Below are 21,423 nucleotides of genomic sequence, written 5' to 3'. Positions count from 1 at the left end.
ATCCCTCTCTTAGCATAGAAGTCCATTTGACAGTGACATTCTCAGGCCAGCCTAGGTGGGACTTCTGCAAAGAAGCTCCTCGATTGCTGGAATCTGATCTCAGACGTGGCGAAAGAGACCCCCCTCCCCCTCCCCCTCCCCCTCCTGCACAGAGCCTAAAGGAAGCTGTGGACGGTGCAGTTTGCCATGTTGTTGTATGACCTAAGCTTACTTTAAACATCCTCTGGAGGTACCAGCCCATGAGTTCAGCGAGGCCATGCCTACCTAGAGCTCTAGGCAGGGTGGTATCCACCAGGAAGCTGGAGCCATGTTAATTACAGGGCCAAAAGGTTGGGCTGAAGGCGTGCATGAGGCTTCTGTATTAGACATTCCATATTTCATGTGGACGAGTTTGATCCTTTAAGCTCCGAAAACACCCAGAGGGCAAACTGTCAGCACCATGCACAAGAATTTTGCCCTGAACAAAATGACCTTTGAGTTCTTAACTGGTTTCATATTCTCCAGGTCTCCGCGTACATATTCCTCGGTCGATCACTCTCAACATCTTAAATGTATTTATTTGCTGGTGGGGTTGGCCCTCTCTGGCCAACAGCCACTGATTAACATCTAGTCTGCAAACCATGTAGAAACGTAATCCTTAACAAAATGGGGAAGTTCCGAGCAAGCCAACACATTGTATTGATTTGCAAACTTCAGCCCACAGTGAGCATCTTTTCTCACTAAACTCCGGCTGTCTGTCTTCCGTGAGGCTCCATGGAGACTCAAAGGGTCAAACCAGGACTCTCTCTTTGTCACATGTCACAGACATTAAATTCAGCGGCCGATGGGAGCAAAGCATGGTGCTAAGACATCCATGGACAGGAATGGGACTTTTTGTTTAAGATGTGAACTCAAGGTGACATCTTCCATCAGAGGTATCTTTTTCTAGATATCAAACATTGTTTTCTCAGCAGTAAGTAAACCAAAGCAGCATTTCCCTTACGTGTTAAGGCTTACAGTGTAGGCTTTTCTGTCTTTTACTGTCAAGGCTGAGAACAGATACGCCAGCACTCACACGGTCTAGGACGGGCCCTTGAGGACAAGGTTCTCTGTGTCTTTGGGTAACTCAGATATGCCCCCTCCATCTTCTGTTTCCCAGGTCGTGACAGTGAGGAAACACGGGCCGGCTATGTACCTCCGAGGACCTCGGAGATGGAAAAAGTGGATTGATACATGCCTCTTTCTTTCCTCCTCTCCTTTCACCTCGGTCCAGCCAGCTGGCTATGAGAGTGGACGTCCTGCCAGCTCTTCTATCTGCCGTAATGGAGAGCAGACACCTAATCCCCAACCCTCATCTTAGGCTCTGCTGCCGTTGAAAACCTGTACCTTCATCAGAGCTGCTGGTGACGAGTCCAGCAGGCTGGCAGACATGCTTTGCTTTCCCTTCCCCATCTTTGAACGGGTGAGCTAAGGAACAGAGGAGCGGGCTGGCTCTGGAATCTCTAAAGAAACATTGCAGAAAGTCTAATCCCCAAACTGGAGAGTCAGCCTTGGATGGAATCGGGGGTGCAGTGAATTAAGCTCCAAGGTCCATGCCTTAACATCACTACCCATCACAGGTCGGGAGCCCGAGTGGCAGCTCCAGGCCCCGATCCAATTAAAACAGCAAGGTCCTCTCTTCTCCTGGTTACAAGCAGAGGATTGAGCCTCAGAACCTGTTCTACCAGTGAACCAGATCTGCATTCCCAATTTAATTGTTCTCAGGCACCTCTCATCTCCCCAGAGAGGCTGCAAACGTCTTAAGGGAAGGGTTGACTTCACTTATAGTTGGATTAGATGCTCACTTGCTTGGTATAATTTGGGGGAAGCTGAGAGGGGGCTGTTTCTCACCCAGATATATCCTGCTACTCACCAGCTAGAGTCTCTGAAATTCCATTCCAAAAGACTGTCACATGGGTAAAATGCTGTCCTGGAAATGCCCTCATTTATACCCAATTTAGAAGGGGAGACTCACAGGGTCTCCATCATTGCCTTACACTCCACCATCACAGAAAGGTCCTAAGGAGCAAGAAGATGGAAAAAGGGCTCAGTCCCTGCCCTGCTCACAGGAAGCCACGTCGTCCACCTGTCTCAATACATGCATCATAAAGTGAGAACCTCACTCCCACCGCGCCTTGGAGCCCAAGAAACCCAAGTCACCCTGTGAGATTAGGGGCCGTGTCTAAGACTGCCCTGGGCTCGGGTAAAGAATTTCTTCATTCCCTTCTTTCTTTCATCAGTACCCGGGTATCAGAGTGCGCAGCAGCCAGTGAGGCCAAACGCAGTCGATTAAGGCCTGATGCCGATAAAGACAAGATCAGAGACCCCAGTTTCACATAGCACGGCTAACCCTGGAGAGGGAGGGGACGGGACCCTTCCCCCCCTCCAAGCCGTATCCTTCTCCAGGGGGACAGACGGCTACTATTTTTTGACAAAAGAGGAGCAGGAGACGTGATGATGAAAACAGGGGTTGGAGTGAAACAAGGAAGGGGCCATGAGCCAAGGAAGGCAGGAGGCCTCTTGAAGCTCAAAAAGGCAAGAGAAGAGATCCTCCCCTAGAGCCCCAACAAGGAGCCCACCCCGTGACCCCGTGACCCCGTGACCCCGTGATCCTGTAACTTAAGCCGGTGAAACTGACTTCAGACTTCTGACCTCCAGAAGTGAGTCGTAAACCAGCAAGCCTGCGGCAGTTTGTTACAGCAGCAGGAAGAAAATGATACAGATGTTGGCTTTCTAGAGGCACCGGACCTGAGGTTCCCCAAGAATTTGCCTGGGAGACAAAGCTGTGTCGCTGTTGCTGCGGACCTGTTACCAGGCCTTGGAGGAACTTCAAACGCATCCTGTCGGCCTCAAACACCCCCAACCCCTGCTCCCCACCCAGAACTCGGTCAGATTGGAGGCCACTGTGTCCAGTGAGGGATTTCAATTTCTCCTCTGAGAAAGGGACCGATCTAGGTTCAAAGCAGCATTACACAGCCGTTTGTGAATCAAACGAAATGTGTTGCTTGTGTCTTACGTGCCCGGCACCGAGCTGAGCACAAGGGGTTGACTGCCCCTCACGGGGCTAAGCCCCCATCCAGGGGCCAGCTGTGCACCCAGGGGGTTCCGTCTCAGCAAAGCCCCTCACCAGACGTGTGACCTTGGGCGTTCCTCAGCCTCTCCACCCTACCTTTTTCTCCTCCATAAAATGAGGAGGAGACTCTTCTCGCTGGACATGGCTTTTCTGGGAACCGGGCTTTGGAAGCACTGAGCCCCGTGCCTTCCATACAGCGTGTGTGCAACACAAAGGCAGCTCTCATTTCTCTGTGGTTTGACGGGCCCTGGGCCTTGGTGGGGAGCCGATGTGCGCTATAGCCTCCAGGCCACGTTCTCACCCTCATTCCTCTCAGGGTCCAGTCCACGTGAGTCCCGAGGGCCAGACAGAACAAATGACCAGCCCCTGTCCTTCTGGGAGGCCCCCATGGTTCCAGGCCGTTGTCAGTGGTCCTCGGGTCTTCAGAAGAGTGAACGCGATGGGTTGACCGCTGGGAAGTTGGGAATTCTCTGAAGGAGGCTGAGCTTAAGGCCGCCAGGGAGCCCCAGAAAGTTCCAGGTGAAGGACAGGGGGCTTCGTGCACTCAGCTCTCAAGTTCACAGGAGACAGGTCTGCTCTGGGCCTGCCGTGGAGAACTCAGCAGGATTTCTGACTCAGTGTCACAGGCTGTCAACGAGGAGGTCCAGGCAGCTTCAGCTCAGAGTCGGCAGTGACCGTGGACGGGGCTGCGGCCGAGGAGGCAGCTGTGTTCAGAGACGCCTGTTTTACAAGATGCCCAGCAGCTGTCCTGCCCGGCTGTGAGAGGCCAGCCCGATAAAGGGGGGAGAAAACCTCCCAATACCAAGAAGGAGAGCGTGGCCGCATTTACCGGGTGGATTTTACCTAACGACCCCTCCCAATTCATAAGATGGAGTTGTAAGGACCCTCAAAAAGCACATGCTGTACCCAAGCCCCCGCCCCACCAGCCCCACACCTGGGGCCACCAGATTCAAAAAACAATTCCAGACCAACTATTCAAAAGACCGGACCACACATGGCCCATTCAACAGCATCCCCCCAAATCTTGTTTCTTCTGCTTCTTTAAAAAAAAAAAAAAAAAAAGGGAAAAAAGTAAAATTTAACTTTAAAAATTTGAGGGGTATTTTACAAGTTTGGTTAAGAAGTATTAACTAATTCTATAATCAGAAAAAAGCAAACAAACAAACAAAAAACCAAAGAAAAAAGCAAAACTTTCATTTTCTGGAAATGTCCACTGGCCTCTCCTCCAAAAAAGTTAGACCAGATTGGCTGATGTCTTGGTCGACTACCTGGTAGTCTGGGCGTCGAGCCGACCCCATCCGGATCCTTCTGCAGTGGGGTCCCCATCAGGTCAATGCACTGAATTAGGAGCCGGTGCCAGGGGCTGGTTGCCCTGTCGCCACACTACATCCCTCATTTGCACAAGGCTGGGCCCACAGCTGCTTCCCTAGGAATCAGCAGCTCCCCTCCAGGTGTTTGCAGGCCTTGGGACTGCTGCTGGGCCCTGGCGGCATGGCGGAGTGCTTTGTACTGCACGTCTTTTGTTTAGCCTGAGACTGGGTGGGTAGGGGGGTGGACGGGGAGGGGGCCCGCTCTCCAAATCCCCACTCCAAACTGTGCACACAGACATGACAGGGGATTGTAAAAACGCACTGCAAACAATGTGTCTAATGTACCAGGATCCCCTGCAAAGAAGGTCAAGGGTGACGGAGGAACAGCCCAGAGAAACCAGAATCCGGACAGAGCACCCCAAAAGGAACAGCTTTGGGGGTGCATTGATCTATTTCCTCTGCTGATCCTCTTCTCCTGAGAGAGAGAGAGAGAGCACAAGGAAAAAGAAAGGCTGGATGCTGGCTACCTCCCTAGAATAGGCTATAAGCAATTCAGGCAGACTTTCTTTACACAACGGATGAGTGAAATATGAATCACACTGCCAACATCAGCAGGACAAGCAAGTCCTGTGTGTTCCGCTCAAGAGGGGCCTGGACACATTTCAGAAAGAGCAGGGAATCTGCAGGCTGGGACACTAACTCCTGTCCCAGGGTGACAGTCACAAAATACAAGTTAATTTGTGTTTTGCAAGATAGCACTAAGGGCAGATGAGAGTGGAACGACCCCAGCCCATCCGGAACCTTATTACAGCCTGCTCAAGATTCTAACCAGGGGTGTGAGGACGTCTTTCCTAATAAAGGATGTTCTCCAAAAAAAGTTTAAAAATCCAATGGAATCATGGCATTTTTCTTCTCACATGGGTCTTAGACAACATGTCTTCTAATGATGTAAAGAGCCCACCCCCAGAGAAATCAAACAAAACTCCTCAGATAACCCTGTTTGTTAGTGGCACAGCCAGGAATAAAAACCCAAGTTCCCAGACTCCTAAGACAGTGGTGGTCAGACATTTCAGATGATCAGTGAATTTCTCTGAATTCTGGGGTTTTCCCTTTATTGGGTTTTTGCAAAGAAGTGCAGACAAGTCCCAGTCTGAGGGTGTGTTCACACCAATATGAGCAAGATGGAATAAGCGAAAATGAAAATGTTTTTCAGAAGTTCATTTCATTTGAAAGTGCCAAAAGGGGTTGGTGTATTACTCAGCTATTTTGGATCATGGTTAAAATTTATGCTCTGTGGATAAAACGATAAAATGGTATCGTTCAAATGTTTTCTTTGCACCTTTTTGTGATTTTTAAATTTTTAATTAAAAAAAATTCTTCAATCTCTGCTTACCTTGGAAATGGAAGGGAATTTCTCTACAGAGGAGTCAGTAATGCCTGCTGTCCAGGAAGGATCACAAAAATGGTTTTAGGATTTGGGGTGGATTTGGGGTTGAAGACAGGGGGATAGTACACAGGAGAACGTGGAATCACAATGCTTCTAAATCTTCGAAAGGTCAGGGGGACAATTCACCATTGTGAAGAACATATCAGATGTGGGAAATGGATGGCATTTGAGTTTCTGAGTTTGAATTTTGTGAACAGGTGTTTCACTGAATTCGGATCCGACATGCATTACCTGGGAAGAATTTGCTCCTTTCACAGTTTCTAGACTTAGGAAATACTAAAATGATGTCCTGTGATGAGGAGTCAGCTTTAAAAATAATTCTAAACGCTTAAAAAGGTTTAGAAAATAGACATTGCTCTCAGAAGGCAGGTTCTGAGTGTCCCCACTTGTGTCACACCTTCTGCCTGCATGGAGACCAACCCAGGGGCCCAACCTCGCCAAAGTTCACGTCGTTCTTTTCAAAGGGGAATAACCTGTAAATGTCACCAGACTGAGACACTGGAACCTTGGTTTCTCTATTTCCTAATCTGTTTTTTTTTTAATCAAAAAAAAAAAAAAGTTTTTAAATGGACTTCAACCTAGATCCTCAACAGGTATTTGTCGAATCAATAAAAGAAGTGTTTGCATTCAGAATTTTTACATCATGAACATCCACTGTTAGATATGAGAGGAGTTCATAAATGGCAAAACTGTTCAACAACTATGTAGTTTGTTTTTTTTCTATTATGTTGGCTTTTAAAATGTTTTTAAGGAATAATCCAAATCTTCACATATATTCCCGTGGATGTGCTAAACGCAGCTATTTCAAAAGCGAGGCAGAAGAGATGGAAAATTAATTAGGAGTACAATTTACTCAAGATTATTGGAGCAGCATTTTAGATCTACAATCTTGTTCTGTTTTTCTAGAGGAAACCCTCTCTCCTGTCGCTGTCCTAGTGTCTTTTTTAAGTGAAGAAAAAAAGAAAGAACAAAACTACTGAAGCCATGAAAACACATGATAACATTCGAAAGGAGAAACTGGAGAATAGTACATAGTTTCTTAAAATCTTTTGCATCATCTTCCAAAAATATCTTAGAATGTAAAATCCATGTACAGAATGATAAAATGACATTTGTCTGAGGCAGGAATACAATCAAATGTGCCACTATCGCTATAGCACCTAAAACAAAATGTAGCTGGAGTGTTGAGTTTGGGATTTTGCTACGTGTGCCCCCCACCCCTGCCCGCCCTTCTCCTACCCCCAAGAATGTCAAGAATTTGAACTCCTGTTCTTAAGGTGAAAGGGCATTCACTCAAATCAGTATGAAGGGAAAAAGTGGCAAATCCCGAAACATTGGAACTCTCCAATGACAGCGCCCAAGTTTAAGATGGCAACAGACGACCACTGCCTTGGGTGTTTCACCAGTAACCGGAAACCACATCCGAATTAGGAGCCAGTCAGATCTTCATTTGCATCTCAGTAATCCTCTACTTCTTTATTTCAACATTGAGCTTTAGGCTTGAAATATTTGCTAAGAAAGCAGAGAGGCGATTAACAGAGATTTTTCAAATGTGTGCCAGCGTTACACATTCTGTCAACAGAGAAAAAGGAAACTATACAGCGTAGGTTACAAAATGGTTATTTCATGTTTCGCAAACATTCCAATCAACCCTTCACTGTGGTGTTATTCAACAGTAGAAAAGCAAAACAGACGTGAAGCCAGCTCCTTTCCATCTTGCAGAGATCCATCAACTGCAAATATACCCAAGAATCCCAACGAGGAAATCTTCCTGTTTCTCCTGCTAGAAGATCGTCTCCCTGAGGCTAGACAAGGAGGAGGGAACGGCGGCTCAGAGAGGACCACAGAACTTACTCCAGCCTGGGGATGGCTTCCTCTGGGCTGCATCCCATGAGCCCCAAAGATCCCCAGTTTCCCAAATGAATTGATGTTGACTATCTGGGGTTTGCCGTATCTCCTAGTGAGTAACTGAACAAGTTTGGGCTTCGTTATTTTGTTTTGCTTTGTTTAAACTCCTTTTGCTTCAATTAGCTAGAGCTACCAGATTTTAGAAGAGCTTGGCCACCACCCTTGATACCATGTTATGTGGTTGTTTTTAAATCTTTTAACTTTATTATCTTTTTATATTATTATTCCAACAGACTGCATGAAAGGCAGTGATCACTAACACAGAACACAACAGGTGCTAACATTCAGCCAGGTTGCTCTCAGAACCCGGGCTGGCGGGCCTGAGCCGCTGACATGCACGCGGGTAGCTCATACACTGCTACCCTCATAGCACAGGCTGCCGGAGAAGTGACAAAGGACAGATGCTCTTGTACCCTTAGAAGCTATTTAATAAATATCATGGAGAAACAAAAAGGAAAAACAAAATCAGCCCTGTGGAGCAAAACCGCCTTAGGTCAACTGAACGTCATCTAGTTTATTCAACCAAAAATTGAGAGAGAAGGAAACACACACAAAAAAAGCAGTTCTTAACACTAGCAGGAAATAAATTTGTACAACAATTCAGTCTGTATAATATGATGAAATAAATCTACAACTTCTCTTATTTTGGTGCTTTGAATTATACATACAAACGACAATTACAGGGACTTGTTCACAAAGCATGGAGGCCTGGGAGAGTCTAACCGAACCCTCCACGGCAACCTGGGAGTGTAACGCGTTGCCCGGAGTGATAGAACTTCCTACGCAGAGGCCCACAGCTTTGAACGAATGATTTCGCCTACAACATTTTTCTTTTTTTTTCTCCTTTTTTTTTTTTTTTTTTTTTCTTTTAATGCATCAAACTGTGACCAGGAAAAGGAAACAAAACTGGCAGTTTGTCCATTTGGATATCAGAGCTAGTTTCTTCTTAATTTCCACACTTTATTTTCTCCCATCGTCCTTAAGATGCATGGCGTCCTTCGTGCCTTCCTGACAGAGGCGATAAAGTCTTCTTCTTCCAATGTACAGTATTTCTTACACTGTAAGTTATCTGCAATGTTTAGCGATTTTTTTGTTTTTTCACAGCACTAGAGAGACCCTGTTCAATAGGGAATGTGAGTCTGAATGGCTTATTCACAAATGGTATCCAGATTCAGGGAGTGAGAACACAGACACCACAGTGGGTTCCTCTGTCCAAGTGGCAAACATCGTGTTGCTTTCTGCCTGCAAAAACGTGTAGATCCATCGGGTTTCGGTTTCACAATACTGCTCCTGCGAAAATGCACGTAGAAGGGGCTGGAGGGACTCTCGCCTGGAGACCTTTGAGCATCGAGCAGGGACCCTAACCCATGGCGGTGACCATACTGGAAGGGTGGTGAGGTCCGAAGGAGAGGCTGGAGGGCGGGTGCATCGGCGTGGGTGTGGTCAGCATGTGGCTGGAGTGGCTGAAGGGTGAGATGTGACTGAGGGAAGACATGTGTCTGGAGAGGGCGGCGGGGTTGAACGAGCTGCTCTTGGGGAAGTCCTCCAGCGTGTCGTGCACCTTTTTGCACTTTTTGGATTTGCTAGACATTTTTCGGTTTCTGGTCTGGATGCCTTCCTTCTTCATAGTCAGGGGTCTGTTAATCTAAACAGAGATCAATTTTTTTTTTTTTTTTTTTTTTTTTTTTACTTTATTTGGCTGGCTCTGAAATACTGCAGACTTTCACACCCCAACCCGGGTTCCTCTGACTGCCCCAGATCAGGGATCTGCTTTCAGGGGGCCCCTTCCTCCCCAGCTTCCTGCCTCCTTCCCAGGGACCCAGGGTCCCGCAGGCTAGGGTTCTGCAGTGGGGGTCTGTCAGCCTCTATCAATTTCAGAAACCAGGAGGCCACACGTAAGGTGTTCCAAGCAGGGCTTATTCATTATGTTCATCTGCACCAGTCATTTGGGGGAAAGTTTGCCTCAGGGAACTTTCTGTCTCCAAGGACCATATTCTAGAGACCCACCCAAGATGGTTGTATTTCTCTGCTAACTAAAATATAATAACTTGGGCTTCCCTGGTGGTGCAGTGGTTGAGAATCTGCCTGCTAATGCAGGGGACACGGGTTCGAGCCCTGGTCTGGGAAGATCCCACATGCCGCGGAGCAACTGGGCCCGTGAGCCACAACTACTGAGCCTGCGCGTCTGGAGCCTGTGCTCCGCAACAAGAGAGGCCGCGACAGTGAGAGGCCCGCGCACCGCGATGAAGAGCGGCCCCCGCTTGCCGCAACTGGAGAAAGCCCTCGCACAGAAACGAAGACCCAACACAGCCAAAAATAAATAAATAAATAGATAGATTTTTAAAATAAAATAAAATATAATATAATAACTTGTCTTCTTCCATTAGAATGACCTTAGACTATCTCATGAGCATGGAGGCAACAGAGGGATTTTCAAGGGGGAAATAATATCTTGTCTACTGGTCCAAAATCTGTGTTAGGACTTTGCAAGTACTGCAAGGCAACCGATCTTAAGCGTTTGTCTCTGCCTTGAGAAGCTAGGACCGCTTCCCTCTTCAAAGTAATGTCTGGTTGTCTCTCTTCTAACGAACTTTTCGAAACAAGAGGTGCTGTAAAATCTTCCCCTGAAATGTATAAGTTCTGGGGTCATAATTTAAGACAAAGTGTCTTTCCAAAACATAAGCTCCTGCCCAGGCCACAGCAACTGTGATGATTGAAAGTTGCAATTTCTACCTGGTCCTGACTATCCGCTTTTTCCTAGACAAACAGCGAAACAACCAATCCACAAGAATTTAATATCCACTTATGGGGTACAAAGCCCTGTGCTAGCCTGAAAGTACTCTCCTCCTAAAAATCAAAGACCAGGCCTGAAGTTGAGTAAAGAGACAGAGGCAAGCGCCAGTCTTCCGTCTCCGGGGCGGCAGACCATCACTCTCTTTCTGATAAGCCTCATGTGTTTTGTTTTGAATACACATTTGTTTTAGGGGGATGGGGAGAAGAATCAAGAGAGGGGACTTGACAAAGCAAACTGAGATCATTCCCCACGAGGAGTCAGAATCAGATTGACCTCAATAGCGGCCATCTGCCCCGCAGAGCAAACCAACGGCACATCTGGCCATGTTTCTGGGGAAATGGGCAAAGGGACTCAAAGAGGGAAGGTCAGGGTCTCAGTCGCTCCTGACTCCTTGGGGAACAAACAACTTCCTCCAGGGTCCTCAAGGGTGGAGGAAGAGGAGATTTCACGGCTCTAGGATCTGCCTGTTTGCTCCAAAAGCTAGAAGGAGATAGTTAAGGAAGAGAGAATCTAGCAGCCAAGAAGGCCAGGCTCCGACAACGCTACTGGGAGCAGCAAACCCACAGCTTCCTGGGCCTGAGCTGGTCACCTGGAGACGGGTACAGAACCACTCCGTGGGACTGACACCTGCTTTCCCCCTTGTGCAGGAAGGCCACGTGAGTGACGATAGAGGACCTAAAAGGTTGTTGCCCAAAGAACATCTCAGGGTTCCTTCCTCAAAGTCATAATCAAGATAAAGATGCAGCTACAGAGGCGATAGGAATCTACTGTCACATCGAATCTCCCCCAAGATACTGCCTAGACACACGGCTCTTTACGCTGATACCTAGATATACAGAGCCAGGTATCTAAATATAATATCTAGTTACACAGATAGCCACACAAAGCCAGATAACTAGTCCCAACACTGATACTGAGATAGGTAGTTATCTACACACCTAGATAAGAAGACAGGAACTAACTTAGGTCGTGCATGGTATCTCGATGGGCAGAACAAAACACAACAAGAGGAGAATGTTAATAGATTATTATCTCTTATTGTTAAATACACAACAAATCCGCCTCCTTCTGTGAATTCTTACTAAACCAAAGAAGGCAGAAGAACCACTCTGGTGGATGAGCACGCTTCTACCTCCCAGCCACTGGGGCCCGACCGTGAAGTCGGGAGCTAATTAAGAATAGGGTGGGGGCTTTCCTGGTGGCGCAGTGGTTGAGAATCTGCCTGCCAATGCAGGGGACACGGGTTCGAGCCCTGGTCTGGGAAGATCTCACATGCCGCAGAGCAACTAGGCCCCGTGAACCACAATTACTGAGCCTGCGCGTCTGGAGCCTGTGCTCTGCAACAAGAGAGGCCGCGACGGTGAGAGGCCCGCGCACCGTGATGAAGAGTGGCCCCTGCTTGCCGCAACTAGAGAAAGCCCTCGCACAGAAACGAAGACCCAGCACAGCCAAAAATAAATTAAAAAAAAAAAAAAAAGAATAGGGTGGGAGTGAGGAGTGAAGAAGGTTCCTTGACCTGTCTTTGATTTAATGAGAAATTCGTATTCTTCAGAAATAGATATTTTTTTAGATTGGACACAACTGACAGCCTATCTCACTGTGGCTGGGTAGTCAAAGAAATTTACAGCTGGTTCATTTCTCATAATTCCTATACTTCTGTGGAAACAGGAAAGAAGTATATATACACACGCAATTCATTACTTTGAACAGAACTTTGGTATATTCTAAAATGAGAAGGTGCTTACTCTCCTCTCCTCCCTATTAGTCCTGAGGTTACTGATCTCCCTGCAAGGCCTTTCGCAATTCAGAAATCCATCCTGGCCCTTCTCCTTCATCAGCCATGTTCCTTACTTCTCTGAGTCATCATTTATCCAAGTAAAAGGGAAATCAAAATAATTTCTGCCCTGTCTACATCATGGGACTCTTTGAGGCTCAAATGTAATCAAGTAACATGAAAGTTCTTTGCAAAACCATACATTACAACCCCAAAATCACTTTATCGGCTGTACCAACCACTGGGTAGCTCATAAACCCTAAGGCCCCAAATCGTCCAGATTTTAATCACAAATCTGCTTCTCTCCACGGCAGTGAGCAAGGAAATTCCCCAAAGTGAAAACAGGTCTGGGGTTTCATTGCTGATAAATGTACACAGACCACAGTCTGAGGATGTGTGGGAGAGAAGCGATGGATTGTAGTAAGACCCCAGTTCCGTCAGCGCCAGGCCCCTCCTCTCGAGAGCGGACGGCATACGGGCAGGGAGGTGAGTGTTACGGGGGTCCCCGGGAACCAAATCAACTCATTCCCGAGAAGCACAAAAGGACTAGATTGCTGGGGTCACCCTGGGAAGTTCTCCTGTGATTCAAAAACTCTAACCAAAAAAGCTTCCTCCCCAATTCCCAGGTGTTTCTGGGTAAGATGCGTTGACTGCCAGAATGGTTCTGAGCAAAGCCCTCCGCCTTTCCTCATTCACTCCCAGACATTACCAAAATCAGACTGGTCAAGAGACTCCAGGAGAACCAGACAGAGCCAGAGAGATGATGTGAGAGAGACAGGGAAAGACAGACAGAGACATACAGACAGAGAGAAAATTCTTTCTCTGGGATCAACATAAACTTCTGGCCTCATAAGGGTCATGGCCTGTCAGCCAGAGTTGCTGCAGGGAAAAAAAAAAAAAAGTAGCTGAAATTTTTTTTAAAGGTAAACATATTGCAAAATGGGAGGACCCCCAAATTGAAAGATTAAAAATGACACAGCCAAACCCATGTGACTGACTGACAATTATCATTCTGCTAATGTGATCTAGAAGGAGAAAAGCATTCCTTTCCCTGGTAAGGATAACCTCCGTCGGCTGCTTTGCAAGAGTTCTCCTGGTGAGGACAAAGTCAGCAGATGAAATCTCTCAGCCATTTCATCTCGTATCTTTTATTCAGAGAATCCTTTTAAAATTCACCAAGCCTCTTTACCCCTCAGTAACTGAATCGCCCTGAACTCTTGCGCCGTGCATTACAATCCTATTTACCTTTCTCTTCACTCTCTGGCTCATTCTCTATTTTTTTTTTTTTTTTTTTTTTTTGCAAAATGTTTAAAAGTCAAGGAAACATCAAAATATGACTGGTGACTTTGGTTTTTCCAAGAGAAAGATTTTTCTCCCCTTAAAAACCCAGACCAGGTCCACCACGTGTACTGTTTCCAATACAAACTAAGGGGCTGGGTCATCTGCTTTAAAGCCTTCAATCTCAGCAAGGCTACGCTGTGCCGAGTCCTTTCCTACGCTGGGTCCTATTGCGATGCCTTTTCTGAGCCTTGTCATTGGGCGATTCAAATGGATAACCAACAAGGACCTACTGTAGAGCACAGGGAACTCTACTCAGTATTCTGTAATAACCTAGATGGATAAAGAATCTGAAAAAGAATAGATATAATATATGTATAACTGAACTTTTGCTGTACACCTGAAACTAACACAACATTGTAAATCAACTATACTCCAATAAAATTTTTTTAAAAAAAATCAGAAAGGGGACCAGGGAAGGGGGAAGCTGTGCACAGGGCATCATCCGAAGGGGGCCATTCGGGGTCGGGGGAAGGGGGCGGTGGTGCCCGGGACACTTACATTGTGCAGCTTGTAGTACAGCCCGCAGGCATTGCAGACAGGGTCTCCATTGGCATTTCTTCTCCAGAGAGTCGTAGTTGTGGTTTGACAGTTTGCACAGGACGTACCTGCCCTTCTTGCTGCTGACTGGGGAGCGGGAAGAGAGGGGAGGATAAAAATCAAAACAAATGTTAAATGGGTTTGCAGAACTACGGAGACCGACTTAAAAAAAATTATCATTGAAATCAAAACTAGCAAGTGGCCCACATGAAAGTAATAAAGATCCCCAGAAGCTGCATCAAGAAGAAAAATACAGCCAATCCACTGGCATAGGAGCAGGTCAGACCATAGTCCGGTGGTCAGCACAGAGCCCGCTGTCCCCTGGGGAAGGATTCGGGAGGATGAGAAAGCAGACACCACCTCACCGACATAACGAGCCCCCCTCCCTCCCTCCCCCACAAAGTTTGCCAGATGTTTCATTTTTATGGGTAGCAATTTTGAATTAACCAGACTGGTTTGGGTACCAGGCTCTCAGTGGCATCCTTCGCCAGGCCTACAGGAGGTCTTTTTCAAGAGCAACTGCCCAGAAAAGCAGTTCTCAACAAGGATACTGGTCATCACAATAGACCAACAGCCAAGAAAGAACAAACCCAAGCATCAAAAGCGCTTTCTAGATCCCAAATAAAGAAATGCTGGGGGCTTCCCTGGTGGCGCAGTGGTTGAGAACCTGCCTGCTAATGCAGGGGAAACGGGTTCGAGCCCTGGTCTGGGAAGATCCCACATGCCGCGGAGCAGCTGGGCCCGTGAGCCACAACTACTGAGCCTGCGTGTCTGGAGCCTGTGCCCCGCAACGGGAGGGGCCGCGATAGTGAAAGGCCCGCGCACCGCGATGAAGAGCGGTCCCCGCACCGCGATGAGGAGTGGCCCCCGCTTGCCGCAACTAGAGAAAGCCCTCGCACGAACCGAAGACCCAACACAGTCAAAAATAAATAAATAAATAAATAAAGTAGCTATAAGAGCACCCAAGCCCTTACATTAGAAAAAAAAAAAAAAAGAAACGCTGGATGATAAGGAGGGCAGAGTGCTGACAGAATGAGAGAACGTCTGCGCGTGTGTGGCTGGCACACACAGGATGGGCCACGGAGAAAGCACCAAGCCAGACATCCTGAGGAAACAAGACCCCAGCCAATCTGCAGGCATCCTAAATGTGCACGGCCCACGTTTTCAGATTTGATCACTCGTGGGGACAGCCATCTTCGTCCCCTTTAGGTGGCTTTCAGTTAGTGAGACGAACTGAGAGGAACAAGGAATTTTGCAATCCACCGGGAACACTGGCCCCGCTCCTAACTTCATTTCATTTCACCCTCTTGAAAGTAGGTGCTTCCTATCTGCTGTTCACAGAGCAAAATGGTTACAGGTCAGGTGTCAGCCCCAAGCTGAATTTTCGTTATTTGATTGTGTCACTGCCTTCATTTCATTTAAAAGGGAGATTTTTCTTTCGCTTTTCGACACACTTAAATGTATAAGGGGACTGTTTCCTATGTCCATACGTTAAAAAAGAAAACTTCAGCTCGAAAACTTTTGAAAGGAAATGAGGTTGGGTCACTTGTAACCATGTATCTCTCATCTCCTCCCATCCCCTTGCAACATAAAAAGAAAATTTCAACTGCAAAATTATTTCGGTCCCTGGGACTTAAAAATATTATCAAAGACAAGAGAAGGAGTAAGAATTCAGCTGGTCTTTATCTGTGATCAAGAAAATTCTGGGGTTTCCCTGGTGGCGCAGTGGTTGAGAGTCTGCCTGCCGATGCAGGGCACACGGGTTCGGGCCCTGGTCTGGGAAGATCCCACATGCCGCGGAGCAACTGGGCCCGTGAGCCACAATTACTGAGCCTGCGCGTCTGGAGCCTGTGCTCCGCAACAAAGAGAGGCCGCGATAGTGAGAGGCCCGCGCACCGCGATGAAGAGCGGCCCCCGCTCGTCGCAACTGGAGAAAGCCCTTGCACAGCAACGAAGACCCAACACAGCCTAAATAAATAAATAAATAAATAAATAAATAAATAAATAAATAAAAATTAAAAAAAAAAAAAAAAGAAAATTCTGGCATGGTTATGAAAGCACGGAACAAAAGAACAGGGATCAGGGCGTGCTTTTCCATCAGTATTTTCTCCAGCAAGAAGTTGGGCCAAAAAGCCGAAGAGGTCAGATATTGAAAACCCAGTGGCAATTCTGAACGAACCAAGCTGATTCCTTTCCTTTCAAAGCTACTCAATTGTTCCACAGAGAGGCTGCCCCTTCCCACAGCTTCAAATAGCAGAGCTGTGGCTTTTTCCGGTTGTTTGTTTGTTTTCAGTAATTCTTAGTTTCTGTGTTCTGAGGAACTAGAAGGGAAAAACAGCCCTTCTCCCTCATAACTGAGAAGGTTCTAGTTTTGAGTTGTCCATTTGGAAAACAATTCACCACAGTCCAAGAGTGCTGCCTCTTATCCCATATGCCTCTGGTCCACCTGCCTTTATGAAACATGATAATTTAAGACTTAACCGTTGCTCTTGTGTACTCTTGGGAGGAAAACGATATATGAAATCGGTGCTTAAGGATTTTGACAATTCCATTATCATGTGATTATTATTATAGCCCTGGACTGGTTTTCCCCCTTTAAAAGAAACACTTGGATATAATAGACTAATACCTACTCAAGTACCGGATTTCCCAGCCCAACAACTGGGAAGGGATGGTACAAGTGCATAATACCAACCGATAAAATAAGAGTTCCAAATAACCATGCTCATGGTGCAGCCCTTTGCAGTGTATTGAAGGTAACATGAATCCAAACAGGCTTAGACTTTATGAGAATTTATACAGGACCTCTAAAAGTCACACTGTTTGGGTCACTAGCAGAAGACAAAGTACATTAATAAAGCAAGCTAGTTGTGAGACTTATGAAAATCTTGCAACACTAGGAAAAAAATTCTATGGGTCTTCCCTTCTATTTCCTGCACGAGTTTATTCAGTGTTAGATATGCATCTATAGAAGAGCTAACTACACAGAGGGGGCGGGCGGGGTGGTCTTCAGCAAGTCTGCAAATGTGCAGAGCAAAAGCAGCAAACTGGAGAGACAGAGCAGGGAAGGAGGGACAGGAAATATAGGAAAGAACAAAAAGAAAGTTCTAGGTATTCAGAAGTCAAATACATCTATGGGCTAAAAATATAAGTATATATATCCTGAATGGGCCCCGAGTGTTTCTCTGGAGCATGTGAATTCTATGGAACTAAAAATAAAAAAACACCCAGAAGAGGTGAGTAAGAAAGAGAAGGCAGCCTCACATGTGACAGCAAAGGAACTCTAGAATTAAAAGTAATTATTACTCAGAGTTCTAGAGATTTCTTATGAAAGGTGAATGAAGACAAAATCATGTAAAATGCAAGTCCAGCCCTCCTGTACAATCTACCCAGACAGAAGAAACCCCAAGAAAATGTCAAACGTATTCTTGCTCATCAACCAGACAACTACGGGGTCTGACACTTTACTGCTCTCTTTTTCCTTCTTTACTTTTACCTTAAAAAAAAAAAAAAAAAAAAAAGTCCAATTATAATGGTACCATGACTTATTTTAACAAGAAGTTTTTTGTTGTTAGTTTTCTTTCTTTTGTTTTTCTTTTCTTTTCTTTTTTTCTCTTTTTTTTTTTTCCTAAGACCAGGTTTTGAGTGATTCAGAACATTCCTTTGTGGTGCGATCATATTCATTCTGTGCTAACACCTCCAGCCATTTTTTTTTTTCAAACACGTCTTGTTCTGATACGTTCAAACATCTTGATGTTTAGGTTGGGGAAGCTGAGTTGTTGTTTATGAGTTATCTCCAGAGCTCAGATATCCGGCAGCTTTTTCCTAGGAAGTCAGCTTTGCACATGAGAGAAAGGAAAAAAAAAAAAAGTACCAAAGAGCACGGGGACAAGTCGGGGGAAGGTTGAGAGAGCTGGAGAAGGGGGCAAAGATGAGAAGGAATAAAGCCTAGAGACCCAGGATTGCCAAAAATTAAAGTCATGTGGGCACTGCCATCCCTAGAAAGATTTTCCTTCTTCTGAAGAGGGTGTGAAAGGTGTTGATTTGCACTAAAATCTGATGGAGAAGACAAATAATTCTTTAAAAAGGATGCAGAGGATTTGGGAAGGGTCCACCTTAGGATCTGAGGGATGCTACTTCATCCATTAATTTGCATGGGGAAATTCCCCTCCTCCCCTCTCTACTTGGTGAATCACCACAAAAAGCATTTTGATCTCTTGACTGTGGTTACAGTTATCATTTGCCAAGCCTGCTTTTATTCGTCTGTTACACACACTTGCTATTCAATCTGGCCTGAGATTCCAAAGACAAGTTTGCAAATGAACCTCTCCGGCTCGTTTTCCTTATAAATGCTTGCCAGTGCCAGGTTTTCTCAAGTATTCCTAGGGGTCAAGAGGTTTAAGAAGGGGACAAAGAGCGGGGAGAGAGGAAACTATCACCCGACCGACCGGCAGGAGTTCAAAGGGAAAATAAGACCAGACACTAGGGGAAACCAAGAAGCAGGACAGGAATCACACAGTTTTCCCCACAGGAATTACCTGTGGCAATTCCTCAATTCTTCAGACCAAGGAAGAAGAAAAAGTCCATTAAGTCCAACGGCTGCTGTTTGTGAAATTCAGTTAATTAGCCCTGGCACATGAGATCTCACCCGTGGCACTAAGGCAACCCTGAGACTGTAATTACTTCTTAGGAGCCCACTTGTATGACTTCAGAAACAAGTTCTGGGTGGCACCTGGGACACTCCATCCCCGTACTACATTCCTCTGTGAAACCGTGACTATCAATGCATCTTAAATCAGTCACCGTGGTCCTGTTAAAGCAATCATTCTATCAGTGAAGACATTTAAGATTTGATAACCCAGAAGTCAGCATCCTGAAAAATGTGATAAGTGACTTAAGAACCATGGAGGGGGAGAGAAAGGCGGCGGGGGTGGGGGGTGGGGTGGACCTTTCTGTATATCTAATTTGAAAAAAAGAAAACAAAGAAGAAAAAAGAAAACTATCCCAAGCAAGCTGATTTTGAGCCGTCCTGCCAGTTTCCAGCAGAAAGCTCTTCTTCCTGAAGAGAGGAAGTTAAAGACACAAGATGGAGAGTGTTGGGCCAGTGCTTCCCAAGGACAACTCACCAGCCTGCGCTTGGGTTTGATGAGGGGCCGGTTCTGTCCGTTCATCTTGTGGTAGAGCCCACAGGCATTGCACAGGTAATGCCCTGTTCCATCTCGACGCCACAGTGGGGTAGACGTTGCTCCGCAGTTCACACACTCCCTGCCTTCTGGAAGCAAGATCACACATAAGTCACTTATGGAAGGAAAACAGACAGAAAAGCTGCCAGCAGAATTAGGGAATGAAAGCTCAATGGAGAACTTTTTCTCTATCTCTTTTTCCTCTTTTGGGGAACTTTCCCAGCTTCCTTGAAGGTGGCTCCTGAGTTGAAAAGAGTTACTGTGTGACCCTTTCATGGCCTAACCATTCCCCGTGCGCGCGCGCGCGCACGCGCACACACACGCACGCGCACACACACACACACACACACACACGGCTCTCAGCCCAAGAAACAGCGCAGGAATCAGTAGCAGCAGAACCTCGTCCTGGGCCTGCCTGACTTGATGGCGAAGGTCAGGCAGAGCCAAGGAGGAAGGCGAATTTCAACTTGAAACGGTTCCCTGAGAAAACCCTGAGCCCCAGACGATGGCGAAAGCACAACATTCCATTCGCTTCCCTCAGAGGAAAACAAAGATGATCCACTATCGTCACCAGGTCTGTCTACGCGGATTGATTAAATAAGGAAGATTAGGATGGGGCCAAAGGAGAGATTCATCGATAGGTAGATAGAGAAACAGATAATCAACAGATGAACAGATGGATCAATCGGCTGATTGATTCCAGCACCGAGGGCCTTAGATTTTACTTCCAATAAAACTGTAAATGTCCCTGGCGGGCAAGGAATAGATGAAGACCCAGCAGGGTCCACTCATTCAGTCCCCCATCATCTTTTTTACTCTCTAGAAAAAACCAAGGTTTTCTGGGTGGTTTTCCAGCCACTGAGACCCCAGTCTGAAGGTTGGAGGGAAACGCAGAGCAATCCTGAGGGCAAGGAAGCTGGAGATGGGGAGGGAGGGAAACAGAGCGAGGGGGCGTGTTGGGAGGGGCAGAGGGAGGAGAAGATCAGGAGAAGAGGCCGGTTTATGCGGGGAGGGCAGTGGGGAGGCCCTTGGGTTGGCTCATTAACCAAGACTTGCCTGCAGTTGCTCTTTTTCCAAAAAAAACAAACAAACAAAATCAACAAAAAACCGGCCAGGCCGGGTTGAAACAGCACTCACTCCAGGGGCTGGAGAGTGACGGCACCCACCTCCAGAGGGAAAGCCCTGGGAAAGAATCCCTCCAGATACCATTTTAGGAGGAGGGGAGTTCGCTCGCAGAGTTCTTCTCAACTTCCTCGGGAGGAAGAAGAGCAGGACGGTTGCTGGGAGAACTTGCCCCGCGCCTGGGGGGCCTCGTTCTCCTGGCAAGGACGCACCAGCTTCACTACCAACCGAGAGGGACCCAGGAGGAGCCCCCGACCCTGCAGGGCCAGTGGCTTCACCAGAGCTGGTGCCCCCAAGAAGAGGAGTCAGGAAAGGGTCTTTAGGGTGCTGGGAAGGGCCTTGGGGATGGTAGGAGAGAAAGATGAGCCCCTACCAGTCTTTTTAAGAGGTTAATCAGCTGACCCCAAACTACCAGGAAGAAGGGAGGAAGGGTGGAGGAAGGGAACCCGCAGGCAGGACGCTTGGGAATCTTGACTCCCCACGAGGAGGGCAAGGCCAGCCCAGGGCCCGGGGACCTGCTCAGATTTAGGAAACCCCCAGACCAAGTATGAGGGTGGCAGGGAATTTACACCCCTGAGCCTGGGCTTTTCTCCACGGACAGGCTGTCAAAAAAAAAAAAAAAAGAAAATGTTAAGGAGTTGAGAGATTTCAATTTCTTGCTCCAAATTCCAAAAGGTTCTTAACCCGGGGTCTACAGAGAGCCTTCCAAGAACCCCTGAGATTATCCACAGAAACGTGGCCCTCATGGGCCAGGAGCATTTGCTAGGCACCCAGCAGCTCTGAGTAGGCTCTGGGCTGAATCACATCCAGATTCCTCTCCTTTGGGGTCAAAAGCCTGCGGGATGGGGCTGCTGAAGGTGGGAGAGGCACGGGGAGGAGGAGAGGGCGAGTGGGTGAGGAGGTGTGGCCGCAGGCA

The 21,423-nt window shown here is 46.9% G+C and overlaps 1 protein-coding gene across 3 annotated transcripts in view; it reads right to left on the bottom strand.

Moving 5' to 3' along the window:
* Positions 1 to 7,297: 7,297 nt before the first annotated feature.
* Positions 7,298 to 21,423, bottom strand: part of GATA3 (GATA binding protein 3) — a 30,835-nt gene continuing 16,709 nt past the window's right edge. For 2 of the 3 annotated variants that reach the window (XM_068560071.1, XM_068560060.1), the window contains exons 4-6: positions 19,329 to 19,474; positions 14,164 to 14,289; positions 7,298 to 9,401 (exon numbers count right to left, since the gene is read on the bottom strand). In XM_068560071.1, the coding sequence (XP_068416172.1) occupies positions 9,117 to 9,401; positions 14,164 to 14,289; positions 19,329 to 19,474 (557 nt within the window). In that variant the 3' untranslated portion in view covers positions 7,298 to 9,116. The remainder of the gene's footprint in view (positions 9,402 to 14,163; positions 14,290 to 19,328; positions 19,475 to 21,423) is intronic. The other variant, XM_068560080.1, reaches the window with a different exon arrangement.

The sequence above is a fragment of the Eschrichtius robustus genome, chromosome 1 (assembly GCF_028021215.1).
Source record: "Eschrichtius robustus isolate mEscRob2 chromosome 1, mEscRob2.pri, whole genome shotgun sequence".
NCBI classification, from domain to species: Eukaryota; Metazoa; Chordata; class Mammalia; order Artiodactyla; family Eschrichtiidae; genus Eschrichtius; species Eschrichtius robustus.
Note: the sequence above shows the minus strand (reverse complement) of the source record. Positions and strands in the feature narration are given on the sequence as shown.